Here is a 13,672-nt window from a genome sequence, read left to right as displayed (position 1 = left end):
CCTGTGGGAGCTTATACAGTTCTGCAGGGCCTGCAAGACGGAGCTCTTCCGCCAGGCTTTTGAGTAGGAGCCGCCGCCGCCGCCACTATTCCACCACTGAGATACCATCTTATCATCTACCCCCTATTACTGGGGGGAGTAGATGCCACCCTGGGAAAAAGAGATGGGAAAAATATCACTCCTGGCACTCACGCCATTTAATAAAAGTGGCTATCAATGTGGGATGTTGCATATCTTGGGGGATTTAATGTAGAATAGTAGGGCACCGAATTTTATTATGTATATAACATTGTTTTATTGTTTTTATTCGGCATTGCCGCTTGCCAGCCACCCTGAGCCATTTGGGTAGGGCGGGATATAAATCCCAAATAAATAAAAAATAAAAATAAAATGTTGCTCTCGTTGCAGACAAGAATATCGCCCCGCACTGGGAAGCTATGGATCAGTGTCTGGTGAAGAAAGTGGAACTCCAGAAAAGCTCGGAAGAATATCAGGACATTGTAAAGAATTTCATTCGGACTGGCGGTGGCTTCAAAATTCTAAAAGTGAGCCACGATTGCGTCAGAAACTCTCACGTTAAGGAGGAGGAGCTTTGTTTTAAAGTCAAAAGAGGACTTTGCGATCCCAAAGGCGATGGGAGTTTTGTGTCTCCCCAGGGCTATTTTTGGGCAGGAACGCACAGGAACAGAGTTCCGGCTGGCTCCCAAGTTGACCACGCCCAGCAGGAACTCATTAGCATAATAGGCCACACCCAACAGCAGAAACTCATTAGGATTGGCTACATTAGGGGTGTGTGGCCTAACATACAAAGGAGTTCCTGCTACAAAAAAAGCCCTGGGTTTTGACCACAAACAAGGTAAACAGAATAAGAAGCAAAAGGTGGGTGTGGCTGGATGACTATCCTTCTGGTAACATGGGGGTGTAGCCTAATATGCTAATGAGTTATGCTTTTGTGGGTGTGGCTGGATATGCTAATGAGTTTCTGTTGTTGGGTGTGGCCTATTATGCTAATGCGTTCCTGCTGGGCTTTTTCTACAAAAAGAGCCCTGAGTCTCCCAGACGCACAGTGCCTCTTTTCTGTTTGACCTGGATAGCCCGATCCCATCAGATCTCGGAAGCTAAGCAGAGTCGGCCCTGGCTAGTATTTGGATGGGCGACCTCCAAGGAATTCCAGGGTTGTGACACAGAGGCAGGCAATGGCAAACCACCTCTGAAGCATCTCTTGCCTTAAAAACAAGTCTGGCTCACCACCTAGTGGTGCATAACACTAAAAGAGCTAGAACGTCTGGCCCACCAGACTATCTTAGGATCTCCTGACTTTACTACACACAATGCCATACAATATTAATCAATTATTATTCCGTTTGTGTCCACAGCACGTAGGGAGAAGCAGCTTTAACCTCTTCCCCCACTGCTGTTTTCAAGCCTGCTGTGGCAGTTTGCGGATGGGAAAACAGAAGTGGCTAGACTAGAGTCTAATACCGCCTCTTCCTGCATGCTGTGGTCACAAACAGAAAAGAGCCACCAGGCATCTCGGAGGGAAGACACTGCAGGACCTTCATGTTGTTTCCCCCAGCCTGAGGTTTTTAATATGCAGATGGAGTCTCCATTGGAGATGCCAGGGAATGAAGTTGGACCCTCCTGCCTTAGGGTTGCCAAACCCCCCGGTTTGCCAGGGGTCCTCCGTTTTGGGGGGAAGCCCAACACCCACAGCCACCCATCTCTCTCCCTTTAAGTGTGTGCAACCCGTGTTTCATCCCAAGCGCAAACTCCGCAAGCTTGCAGGGGAAAGCCAGCTTCGTTCTTAAAAGGGAAACGCAGCTGCTCTTAAAGGGGAAACGCCGGCTGCCGGCTACTTTAAGTGCAGGGAAACCTGCGTTTCTGGAGATCCGGCGCACGGGCGGGTGCGGGGGCGGCAGACGTCCCCAACGTGACGTCATCACGTTGGGGATGCCCCACCCCCTCCAGGAACGCCCCCGAAGTCCCCCGCTGGGGGTGGAAGATGGACTTGGCAACCCTATCCTGCCTGCAAAGCATGAGTTCTCTTCCTGAACGAATGCCCCCAAAGGCCCACTCTGCATCGAACATTTGCTCCGTTGTTTTACCAAACCCACACTGGAACAGAAAAAGATGGGGCTCAAAACCACATTCAGACACCCCGGGGTCAACGCCATACTGACTGCAGAGTCACCCCTGAATGGCCATAAAACGGCCGTAAATCTATGCAGATGGCTGCCATAAAGCCGAGAGATCCAACAAAGTGAAAGTCTGGACACTGCCACAAAATCCGACAATCAATCAGAGCGAAAGTGGCATGCAACGCAGAGGGGGATTTCTGTTCCAGTGTGTGTTTGGTAAAACAGCGGAGCAAAGGCTAGATGCAGATTGGGCCAAAAACTAAACTGATGTCACGCCCAGTTCCTGAACTGCCATTTCCATGCAGCTTTGGGGACAACGTGGGAATCCACCAATTGTGGCTTACTTTGGCCTTTTCGAGGTGATTTCCACTATGCCGCCTGCTCTCTGAAGTGCACATAAATACATCAGAGCAAACCACCCACCCATCTCCCTGTGGGTCCCACGCAGGTGGAGAGAATCCAGAATCGCTACCTGTGGGTGTCCTATTGCTGGAAACGCAGCTGGATGGATAAGAAGAATCCGGAAGGGGTGCAGAATGAGCGGATCCTCTACCATGGGACGTGCCCGGAGAACTCGCGTTCCATTCAAGAGATTGGTTTCAAGAGTGCCTGCAGGAAGGGTAAGCTAGGCTGGCGAAGTCTCACTCAGGCCCCAGACTCCGGGACCAGCTGAGACCAGAAATGGAAAGGATCCTCGGAAGGGTCTGAGACCGACTGACAACTCATTATTTTTTGTTAAGGGGCAGGAGGGAGAAACTGGCTTGTGTGTCCCTATCACTCTTGCACTCTCTTCTTGGAAGGGCTACTCGAAGAAGGCCTGAGAGGGGAGGGTAGAAGGCAGCGGGAGGAGAATACTATGTTTGGGGTAGGCACGGAGGAGGCGGTTGGCCTAGAGTTCTGCCAATGCCAAAGAGAGACAAGGGCTTCTCGGGTTAAAACGGATAAAAGGAAGTCCTTCTTCACCCAAAGAGTGATTAACACTTGGAATTCACTGCCACAGGAAGTGGTGGCGGCTACAAGCATGGACAGCTTCAAAAGGGAATTAGATAGGCATATGGAGCCGAGGTCCATTAGTGGCTATTAGCAATAAGGTATTGAGAGGGACTCTGGGGCAAGTGATGCTCTGTCATCTTGGTGCTTGGGGGGGTCAACAGTGGGAGGGCTTCTAATGTCCTGGCCCCACTGGTGGACCTCCTGATGGCACTGGTATTTCTGGCCACTGTGTGATACAGAGTGTTGGACTGGATGGGCCTTTGGCCTGATCCAACATTGGCATCTCTTATGTTCTTATGTTCATAAAGATAGAGAGCTTGTCAGGGACTCTGTGCGCCCTTTGGTCTCTGAACTTCTATCCAATGGAGGTGAGCTCAGATCTTGTGTGGCCGGCTGATCCAGCTACAAGCAAAGTTGTTCACGTGTAGAGTTTCAGTTTCCTTCCTCGTGTTGCATTGCATACAGATTATAGAGCAGAGTCACTCTGGGGTTCCACCCCTCTACCAGCTAGTAAAAATCCGCTTTTGCACTCATTTGCAGTTGAGTTGTTAAAAAAAAATATATCTTCAGGAAGTATCTATTCTAAATGTCCATTTTATACTTTTCTCCAGGGGCTGGGAAGCCGAGAAACACGAAGAGCACTTTCTGTTCATTTGTCACAGTTTTGTCACTTTTGTATGTGGCATATGTGGTTCTCCTCTCCACTTTACCTTCGCAATAACTCTGCAAGGTAGTTTAGGGTGACAGAATGCTGAGCAGGGATTGGAACACAGGTCTCCCAAGTTGTAGGCTAATCACTACCTACAAAGACAGACAGAGACAGCAATTGGAAATGTCCAAAAGCAGCTCTTAACACTGCCTTATGGGGGGCTGGAGCCCCCAACCTTTTTCAGCCTGGGGGCATTTTTGGAATTTTAGCGTCGGATGGTGGACACCGCTACAAAATGGCTGCCACAAGAGGCAGAGCCAGGCACAGAAGGGGACAGAGGTCATGCGTAACCCCACTAGTTCTGCTTAACAGGATTCCATTAAACACAAACATATTGTTTGAAAACATTGTCTTGCATATGCACAACTAACCCTCAGTTACGCATTCAAGATATTTGTGTGGTGGTGGCAGCCAGTCTCCAAAGGCCAATCAGAAGACCTCCTGGGCAAAAGCCCTACCTGGCCCTGTCTATATTCTAAAAACACTTGGTAGACACCAGGAACGGTGTCAGCAGGCATCACAGTACTCGTGGGCACCATGTCGAGCACCCTTCTTATAGGGTGTAGCGATATGGTCTACAGCTGTTCCCCTGCACCTTTCCTCAAACCCGTAGCTGGCTCTGCTCTGGCCATGCCCAAATGTGTGATCCTCTCTCTCGCTTCTGTTTCTTTGTAGTGGGCCTCTACGGCCAGGGCATTTATTTTGCAAAGAATGCCGACCGTTCTGCTTTCTACGCCAAACCCGATTCCGAGGGGCACCGGTTTGTGTTCCAGACTCGAGTCCTGACCGGAGAGTACACGGGCGGGGGAGAAAAGATGGTCCTCCCACCCATGAAGCCCGGGGGGAAAGGCCGGTATGACAGTCTGGTGGATGTCCTCAGCAAGCCAGCCACCTTCGTGACTTTCTTTGATGACCACGCCTACCCCGAATACCTGATCACTTTCTGTGGGTCACCCCCCTGACAGCGGCTGCGAGGGAACGGAGGGGACAGGACTGAATGCAGACACTGCTTTATGCTGAACTCAGGGTTCGAAAAGGAGGACATTCCAGGCCGGAACCTGGAAAGGGTTTGGTTTTAAGACAATAAATCTCTTTCCTAAATGGGAAAGAGAAAATAGTGTGAAAATTTCAGGTGTTGGGTTTTTGTTTGGGGTGGGGGTGTTGGGGTGGGGACACCAAACTTTCTTTTGGTTGTTTGTCATTAAACACGGAAGCAAACATTTCATTACTTGCTGCCAAAGTTGATGGTCCTCCCACCTGCTGTCCGTGGTATAATATCTCCTCATTCTTTGAGGGCTGGAATTAGATAAGCCGTCTGTAAGTTTTGAGTGGATGTTTTCACAAGCACAACTTTTCATTAATAGGGTTGCCACCCTCCAGGTGGCACCTGGAGATCTCCTGCTATTACAACTGATCTCCAGAGGTCAGTTTCCCTGGAGAAAATGGCTGCTTTGGAGGGTGGACTGTATGGCATTCTTCCCTGCTGAGGGGCCTCCTGTCTCCTCGCCCTCCTCAGGCCTCCACCCCTCAAATCTCCAGCTATTTCCCAACCTGAAGCTGGCAACCCTAATTGTAGCCCTATGGGGAAAAGCTATTTTCTTTCCCACCAAGCCTCTCTGCTGCTTTCCCTTCAAAATGGGGTATGTGTGTATTTCAATTTGGAAACTGTCCTAGCAATATAATGGTATGAAGATAGTAAGAGGAGTTGGTTTTTATACCTGCTTTTCTGTACACTAAGGAGACGCAAGAGTGCCTTACAATCGCCTTCCCTTCCTCTCCCCACAACAGGCACCTTGTGAGGTAGGTGGGGCTGAGAGAGCTCTGAGAGAGCTGTGACTGGCCCAAGGCCTCCCAGCAGGCCTCATGTGTCTCAAAGCAGTTCATAATATCCTTCCCTTCCTCTCTCCACAACTGGCACCTTGTGAGGCAGGTGGGGCTGAAAGAGCTCTGAGAGAGCTGTGACTGGCCCAAGTCCTCCCAGCAGGCCTCATGTGTCTCAAAGCAGTTCATAATCTCCTTCCCTTCCTCTCTCCACAACTGGCACCTTGTGAATCAGGTGGGGCTGAGAGAGCTGTGAGTGAGCTGTGACTGGCCCAAGGCCACCCAGCAGGCCTCATGTGTCTCAAAGCAGTTCATAATCTCCTTCCCTTCCTCTCTCCACAACTGGCACCTTGTGAGGTAGGTGGGGCTGAGAGAGTTCTGAGACTGGCCCAAGGCCACCCAGCTGGCTTCATGTGGAAGAGGAGTGGAGAATCAAGCCTGGTTCTCTAGATTAGAATCCGGAGCTCTTAATCACTACACCACACTGGCATTCTGGTTACAGAATGTTGACTCTTCTAACTTACTTAATATGAGAGAGTTCGGGGGGGGGGGAATGTCCTACTGAGAAGTGTTTGGGCTTTACAATGTAGTAGGCCCTGGTTCTTTTGGACCAGCCAAGACATTCCGCTTCCCAAGAGAGAGAGAGAGAGAGAGAAATTATTTTCTTTGAAGTACAACCCCCCACAAACACGCTCAGCTAGTATGGATTCTTTGATTGTGGTCACCCAAATGCTCCATGGTTTGTTTGTTTTTTCAAATCAATTCCCCAATAGGCCAGAAGCGGCCTTCTGCTGAACAAGACCATTGGTCCTTCAAGGTCAGTACTGTTTACTCAGACCAGCAGCAGCTGTCCCAGGGCCTCAGGCTTGGACTGAAATGAAACCCAGGAATTTCGACACCGTATGGGGCAGCTGTGCCTAAATGTCTCCCAAATAACTCTGGGTTAGGGGGCCACAAGGCATTCATGCTTTGAAAATGTATGTATAAAGAATCTTACAGTTCGACAGGGTTTCTCAAAAGAATAAGTATGAAGTATACACCACCCTATGTTTCTTGTCCAAAAATACTTGGTTTAATTTTATTTGCTGACCAACACAGTAACAAACTAAAGGTTACAGAAGGAAAAATTTGGCAAACAAGGCATGTGTGGAGGGGGAGAACATTTATCGGTCTATCGGGATGATGTATATGGAGACTGGACTGCAGGGTCATTTCCTGCAGGAGCGCACAGGAACGGAGGTCCGGCAGTAAAGAGCCCGGGGGGCGGGCACATGCAACAAGCCCCGCCCCCTGCTCCCAGCAGCCCTCAGTCAGAGCAAGAAGCAGCCAGGTAAGTTGCAGAGCCCCCCCCCGGCCCCCCAGTCCAAAACAGTCCCGTGGCACCTTTAAGACCAAGTTTTATTCAGGTACAAGCTCTCCCTCCTCTGCGAGGACAGATCTGCACGTTCCCCCCCCACACACACAATAGCTAGCAATCCAAAACTGTCCAGTGGAGCCTAAGCGGTGGGTGTTGCCTTCTGACACACTTCCGGTGATGTCAGGGGGTGTGGCATATGCAAATATGTTATGCTAATGAGTTATGCTAATGAGCTCCTGCACCTCTTTTTCTACGAAATGACCCCTGCTGGACTGTACACCTGCACCACACCACTTTGCCTTCCTGCATAAGTGTAAATACCGGAAATATCATGAAGGAATGGGAAGCCTCTAATCAGAAGGAAACCAGACTTGAGGAGTGATGGTTCTGGGTCTTCATACTACGCAGGACAGCGAGAAGCACTCAAGAATTAGACAACGGTCAAAATAATAATTAAAAAAAAAATCATACCCCAACTTAATGTTTAGCTTGGCTTTCTCTATTTACCTAACAGCTAAAGTGTATCCTAAGCTTGTGAGATTTCTACGGATCCCTAATAATTTATCAGCCCAAATTTTACTAAATGCAACTGACAGAGAGCAAACCTTTAGGCAGTCCTGACCTTCCTCCATTACTCATTCGAAGGTGGCAGAGGAACACTTGTGGGTGGAGTGGAATCATTCGTAAACTTCATGTCCCGGCAGAACAAGACAGGCTCGTTGCCGAAGCCCAAACGGTACTGCCATATGTACATCTGGCTTTCGGGCTGCAGGGTCACATGAATAGATTCTTCCACCTCCGTGGCTTCGCTCCAGTCTTCCTGCTGGGTTTGGACGGCTCTTCCTCCGTATTCGACAGAGAGGGAGAACTGGTACTTGGCAATGGCTTCGGCGAGGCCTCCTGACTCGTACGAGGCTTTCATGTTTATTTTCCAGTTCTGCTCCACACTGCTCATCTTCATCTTCTTGCATCCCACCTTCTTCGTGATCTTCTTGTTCCATTCAATGGGACTGTCGGAGTCGTTGGAGATGGTCTTGATCGCCTCCCATCGACCAAAAGCTGGACCTTCGTTAATGGCCAGCCCTCCAGGGATAAAGGCGACCACGCTCCCATGGAAGGAATAGGTAACAGCGTCTAGGTTTCGGTGGAAATCGGTGCACCTAAAATACTGGATACCCCATTCATCGTGAGGTTTTACAAAGTAGTAGTAATCCTTGGTGCCCCAGTAATAAAGGCCATTCTGGCAATCGGGGTGAAGGGTATATTCAATTGCATCTTCATCTGTATTCATATTAGTGACCCTGTGGTAAATGCCTCTGCCCTGGAAAATAATGTAGAAGCGTCCAAAGGCAGAGAGGTAATGGTCCCCTCCTTGACAGTTGGGGTGGAGGCTGTACACGACAGCATTGTCATCCTTGTTCATGTTACTGACGCGGCGATAGTGGTCTCCTTTGATGATGTAGAATAGGCCGTCCTCATGGGCTAAGTAGTGGTCTCCACCCTGACAAGAATTGTGCAGGCTGAACACTTCCAGGTCATTGCCGTGATTGAAATTGGTTGACCTCATGTAGCAGTCCAGGTCGGAGCGGACAATGTAATAATATTTATCCACCCCGCAGAAATCGGCTCCTGGAGCTTTGCTTTTGGGGACTATTTTGGGCATGGTGTTCTCTCCTAGGAAACAAGAATAATGATGTATCTAATTAGATCAGAAGGGTATGCAAAAGGAATCAAGAGCTCTTCCTGGTTGACAGGGAAACAGATTATTACAACAGGTTAAGAAAATTACTTGTACATATACTGAAAACAACTGCTCCTTAGTGGCACAGTTAATGGTCCCGTTCTTAGCAGCAGGGCAATGAAATGGTCAACCACAGATAAGCCGGGCTTTCTGCACTCTCGGAACACTGTGGGTGTGGAGAACCTACAGGTGTGCAAATATCTGTGATCAAACATCCTGAATCCCTGTGGCCCTTGGTGGGGTGTTTGGATTAATCTGGCTGGATGCCGTAATAAAATTCCATTCATTTGCAACCCTGAATCCCATATCAGGTGCAGAGAAACTGGTGCATGTGCATAAACATGCACGCAGACTCTGTTCCACTCTCTCACTGAATATACCCAGTACATGGGTGGTGGCAGTGTACAAAATCCTGCTCCCTTACTACTTTCATTCATATCCTTAGATAAGAAGGTCTAAAGAATTTAAAATTTGTATTAAATGTGTATTCTGGAGGATCGTGTTTTGTATGGAATCTCTCTAAAAGGTTATGACTCTAATCACAAGGTTCGGATATAGCATTCCAATTTTACACGTCAAACTTGGTCCTTGCAGTTTTGAGCCAGTTGGTGTAGTGGTTAAGTGTGCGGACTCTAATCTTGGAGAACCGGGTTTGATTCCCCACTCCTCCACTTGCACCTGCTGATGTGACCTTGGGTCAGTCACAAGCCCTGGCACAGCTGTTCCTGAAAGAGCAGTTTGTGTCAGAGCTCTCTCAGCCCCACCCACCTCACAGGGTGTCTGTTGTGGGGAGGGGAAGGGAAAGGAGTTTGTAAGCCGCTCTGAGACTCCAAGTGAAGGGCAGGGGATAAATCCAATCTCTTCTTCTTCTTCTTCTTGAGCAACAGCAGCTCAGGAAGATGGCCCGATCTTCCTCTGCAAAATTCTAGTAAAAGAGATGGCTTCTAGCACTTTCATAACTGCAAAGGAGTTGAAGTCACAAAAGAATACTGGTCATTTAGAGGAGCCAGAATCCTCTCCACACATTATGGAGGATGCAAAAGGAACCTGGGTCCCCAACTTGTGCCTGTCATGATCACATGTGAGTTGTGGGTTCTCCTCACCCCTTGTGTGTGTGTGGTGTCCGATCAGCATCAGGACCACAGTGGATGGGGAGGAGGGGTTTAAGCCTTCCCCCTTGTGTCGTTTCCCCAACACGAAACAATCCCAGGGAGACAGTATTTGGGGGGGAAAAACATGTGGTCCCTGGGATACGTATTGGTTTCCCCACCAATAATATATCCTGGAATTGGTTAAGCTGGGAAAATGGCAAGGGGGGGGGGGAGGGAGGGGGAATCCTCTTCTCCTTATGTACTGTCATCCTGATCCTTGGAAGGCACTATGCATGCAGAAATTGAGGAAAACTCACCGCTTATTTGTCATTGCAGGCATGGTCCCAGGCCCAAACTGTGCATGCCATGATGCGTTCCACAAGCTGGTGAGCCTGATACAGCTCTGGCAGAGACCACATAACTTTTCCATATATCACATTGCACCTCCATTCCCCTTCCTTGCCCAGTTTGTCACCAAGGTTTGGCAATTACTTACGCAGGGAGTTGACAGGGACAAAACTGTGTCTAAAAGAAGATTTTGGAGAGATGCTGGCAGGTTCTCAACGCTGGCGTCAAGAGCAGCGACTGTTGGATCAATTGCAGGAAAGACAGTTTGCGACGAATGCAGGGCAGGTTATCAGTTAGAATAACTTTTTTGCACCATCGGGTGTTTTTCCCGGGACTTCAGCTGTAGGAAAACATATCAAAGTACCTGAGAGCAACACCGACCATTCTTGTCTAATGCAAGACAAAGAGGAACCACGGATACCACGTGCTCCTTTGCACATTCTGCATTCAGCCTTCCTTTTGGGAGGCTTCCCCAAGCAAGAAGAGTGAGTTTTGAATAGAAAAAAAAGTTGATTTTTCTATGCTGTGATTTCCCCTTTTGGGGATGGATGCAGTTTTTGCTTGTAATTTATTATTGCACACCATGCATCACCAGACATTTCCCTGGGCAGTGTGTTCAACAGGGCAAGGACTTTAAAGACAGAAGAAACCAGAGTCTGTAGATTGCTACATCTGTGTTTTTACTGTTCAGTCACAAATCAATGTGTGTCTAATTCTCAGCACGGGCAAACCTGGGAATGCTTAAATCCAGAAATGGGAGCCACGAACAGACAAGAGAGATCTTTCTATAAACTTGAAAAATGCCCAAGGTTTGCAGAAAATCCTAAAAGCTAAGAAAACATTTAAAAAGCAAAAAGAAAAAAAAATAAACCTGGAGGATTAGATCTCTCCCACAAAATAGAAGCATCACCTATAGCTTTAAGAAACAGGCCCTCGGTGGCCATTGCTAGGGAACCGCAACAGTATTGCCCCCAGTGTAAAGAAGCCACACTTGTAGCTTTAAGAAACAAATGCCCTCAGTGGCCATTGCTTGGAAACCACAACAGCATTGCCAGCCTTCAAGCCTTGGGTTCTGTCAGTTAAATACACGGAGAGGGCTGTTTCCAGGGCTGTTTTGGCCTTTCAGAGAGAACTTACCAGGATCAGCTCGGGTATAAGCCACGAGGCAACTTGCTACCATGAAATTGCAGCCACCCCACAAAAGCCAGCGTAGTCTCGTACTTAGGGTTTTAGGATGAGGGAGACCCAGGCTTGAATCACCATTCTGCCACGGAAGCTCACTGGGTAACCTTGGGCCAGTTGCACATTCTCAGGCTAAATTACCTCACAACGTTAATTTGAGGAGGAAATGGAGACAAGAAGGAGGATGTAAGAAGAAGAAGAAGAGATTGGATTTATATACCGCCCTTCACTACCCAAAGGTGTCTCAGAGCGGCTTACAAACTCCTTTCCCTTCCCCTCCCCACAACAGACACCCTGTGAGGTAGGTGGGGCTGAGAGAACTCTGACAGAAACTGCTCTTTTTCAAGAACAGCTCTTATCAGAACTATGGCTTGCCCAAGGTCATCCAGCCAGGTGCAAGTGGAGGAGTGGGGAATCAAACCCGGCTCTCCCAGATTAGACACTTAACCACTACACCAAACTGGTTCCTTTGGGTTGCCATGTGGAGAAACGTGAGGTCAATACATAATACATATAGATATAGATGGGAGAGCAGATAAAAGTTGGGTTTGTTGGTGGGTGGGAAGGAGAGAAGGAAGAAGGGAAAGGTGAAGGTGTGGGCATGACCAGGAGGGGAAGAGAAAATTATGTGGAGAAGGGAATACAGGGGGAAATGAGGTGCCCTCTGCAAGTCCTTGCAGGTTCCCCATTGAACGGCGTCACCCAATGGGGCTAAGGTTTTGCTGGGTAGAGGCTGCCAGGGAGAGGGGAAGGAAGGAAAGCTGAAAATTGGGTGGGAGACAAATGAAGGTAGGTTGGCTGGTGGGTGAGAAGGAGAGAAGGAAGCAGGAAAAAGGGAAAGAAAATAGAGGGAGAGGGGGAAATGAGACCCTCCAAGTCTTGTGGTCCCCCCGCTTGTAAGCCTTACCACTTCTTAAATCAGAGAATGTCTTTGTCCAGCTGGGGATTTTCCTGCGTCCACACACGTCTATCTGGGTGTTACGTGGAAGAGACCGGACACCGAGTCAAGCAGGAGACTTCTCACGGGAGGGTCGATCAAAGGCGGTTTTATTCAACGTCAAGCACGGAGAGGCCGGATAGGCAGTCCACCCGTCACCTCTGCGGTCTGTGGCACAGCACAGCTCAATTTAAGGCATTCCCTTCTTCTATCTCCCTGACTGAGGCACCCGATTAGGTGCCTCCCTCACAATCTGACTACCACCCCTTGTATACCCCACCCTCGCATGCCCCGTCCCCTTCCAGCTTGCGTTCTTGATACGTAGCGTTTTTGCAAAGCTGCTTTTTTAAGATCAGGCGGCGCCTCGCCCTTTATCCATTATCTTTACCTACATGTTCTTGTTTTTCCAACTTGTTCGTTACTTCCTGATAAGCCGCCCATGTTGTTGTTGTTGTTCAGTCGCACAGTCGAGTCCGACTCTTTGCGACCCCATGGACCAGCTCCCTCCAGGCCCTCCGGTCTTCCGCCCATAGATGCACCCTAATGATTCAGAACTGTTCCTACACCCCCTTTCATGGGCAGTGGAGAATCTTGCCATAGACTCAGGTCTTCCTGTATTCTTCTCCAATCCTGCTCATCTTTTTACCCTTCTTATATACTGTGTTGCATGTTTGACTATTCTGTTGACAAAATTCTTTCCTTGGAAAGCTAAGCAGCTTGAGCAATAGCTGAGTTTGTTCTACCTTCACCTTTCCGCCAGATTTTGTTGGTCCCTCGTAAATCTCATACTAACCCCCCCCCAAAGCATCAGTCCAACATAATCTCACCCAAGCCTCTCCATCTTGCTCATTCTTGCTCCCTCATTCAGCAAACCTGCCACGGGGCAAGTTTTGTACTTTTTCCGGGGTTTTGGCATTTTGATTAGGCTCCTCTTGCGGGGTCTAGTATACACCAGTGGTAATAATAATGAATAATACAGCTGTGGGTGATTCAAATGGGAAAGGGGCTCCCTTGGCCTTGGGCAGCAGGTTGTATTAAGATTTTGCTGAACTATTACTGCAGACATTTTCATATTACCCCCAAATTACACCAAGGAGGACACAATTGTAGTTCCTGGTTCAGGGGTTAAAGGGAAGCCTGGAAGGAAAGGTCTTCCTAGGGAGACAAGTATAGAGTGTATAATTAGTTAAGCCTGTCTGTTATGTTCTACTTTATGTTACTGGCCATACAGGGGTCATTTCCTGCAGGAGCGCACAGGAGCGGAGTTCCGGCAGTAAAGAGCCCGGGGGGCGGGCACATGCAACGAGCCCCACCCCCTGCTCCCAGCAGCCCTCAGTCAGAGCAAGAAGCAGCCA

General features: G+C 48.7%; 2 protein-coding genes across 4 annotated transcripts in view; one reads left to right on the top strand and one right to left on the bottom strand.

Moving 5' to 3' along the window:
* LOC107117778 (poly [ADP-ribose] polymerase 14-like) overlaps positions 1-4,889 on the top strand; it is a 10,206-nt gene extending 5,317 nt beyond the window's left edge. The window contains exons 3-5 of the mRNA XM_015419945.1: positions 409-545; positions 2,587-2,758; positions 4,516-4,889. Of these exons, the coding sequence (XP_015275431.1) occupies positions 409-545; positions 2,587-2,758; positions 4,516-4,802 (596 nt within the window). The 3' untranslated portion in view covers positions 4,803-4,889. The remainder of the gene's footprint in view (positions 1-408; positions 546-2,586; positions 2,759-4,515) is intronic.
* Positions 4,890-7,238: 2,349 nt separating this feature from the next.
* Positions 7,239-12,526, bottom strand: LOC107117777. Of its 3 annotated transcripts, none has more exons than XM_015419943.1 (3): positions 12,288-12,525; positions 10,347-10,538; positions 7,239-8,692 (listed from the first exon to the last, which is right to left on the bottom strand). In XM_015419943.1, exon 3 carries the CDS (start codon positions 8,679-8,681, stop codon positions 7,650-7,652), a length of 1,032 nt encoding a protein of 343 aa, XP_015275429.1. In that variant the 5' UTR covers positions 8,682-8,692; positions 10,347-10,538; positions 12,288-12,525; the 3' UTR covers positions 7,239-7,649. The 3 variants fall into 3 exon arrangements, with proteins under 3 accessions (XP_015275429.1, XP_015275427.1, XP_015275430.1); XM_015419941.1 differs by having other exon boundaries at positions 10,347-10,435; XM_015419944.1 differs by lacking the exon at positions 10,347-10,538 and having other exon boundaries at positions 12,288-12,526.
* Positions 12,527-13,672: the final 1,146 nt, after the last annotated feature.

The sequence above is a fragment of the Gekko japonicus genome, unplaced genomic scaffold (genome assembly GCF_001447785.1).
Source record: "Gekko japonicus isolate JY-2015 unplaced genomic scaffold, Gekko_japonicus_V1.1 scaffold3888, whole genome shotgun sequence".
Classification (NCBI taxonomy): domain Eukaryota; kingdom Metazoa; phylum Chordata; class Lepidosauria; order Squamata; family Gekkonidae; genus Gekko; species Gekko japonicus.
This window is presented reverse-complemented; position numbering and strand designations above follow the sequence as displayed.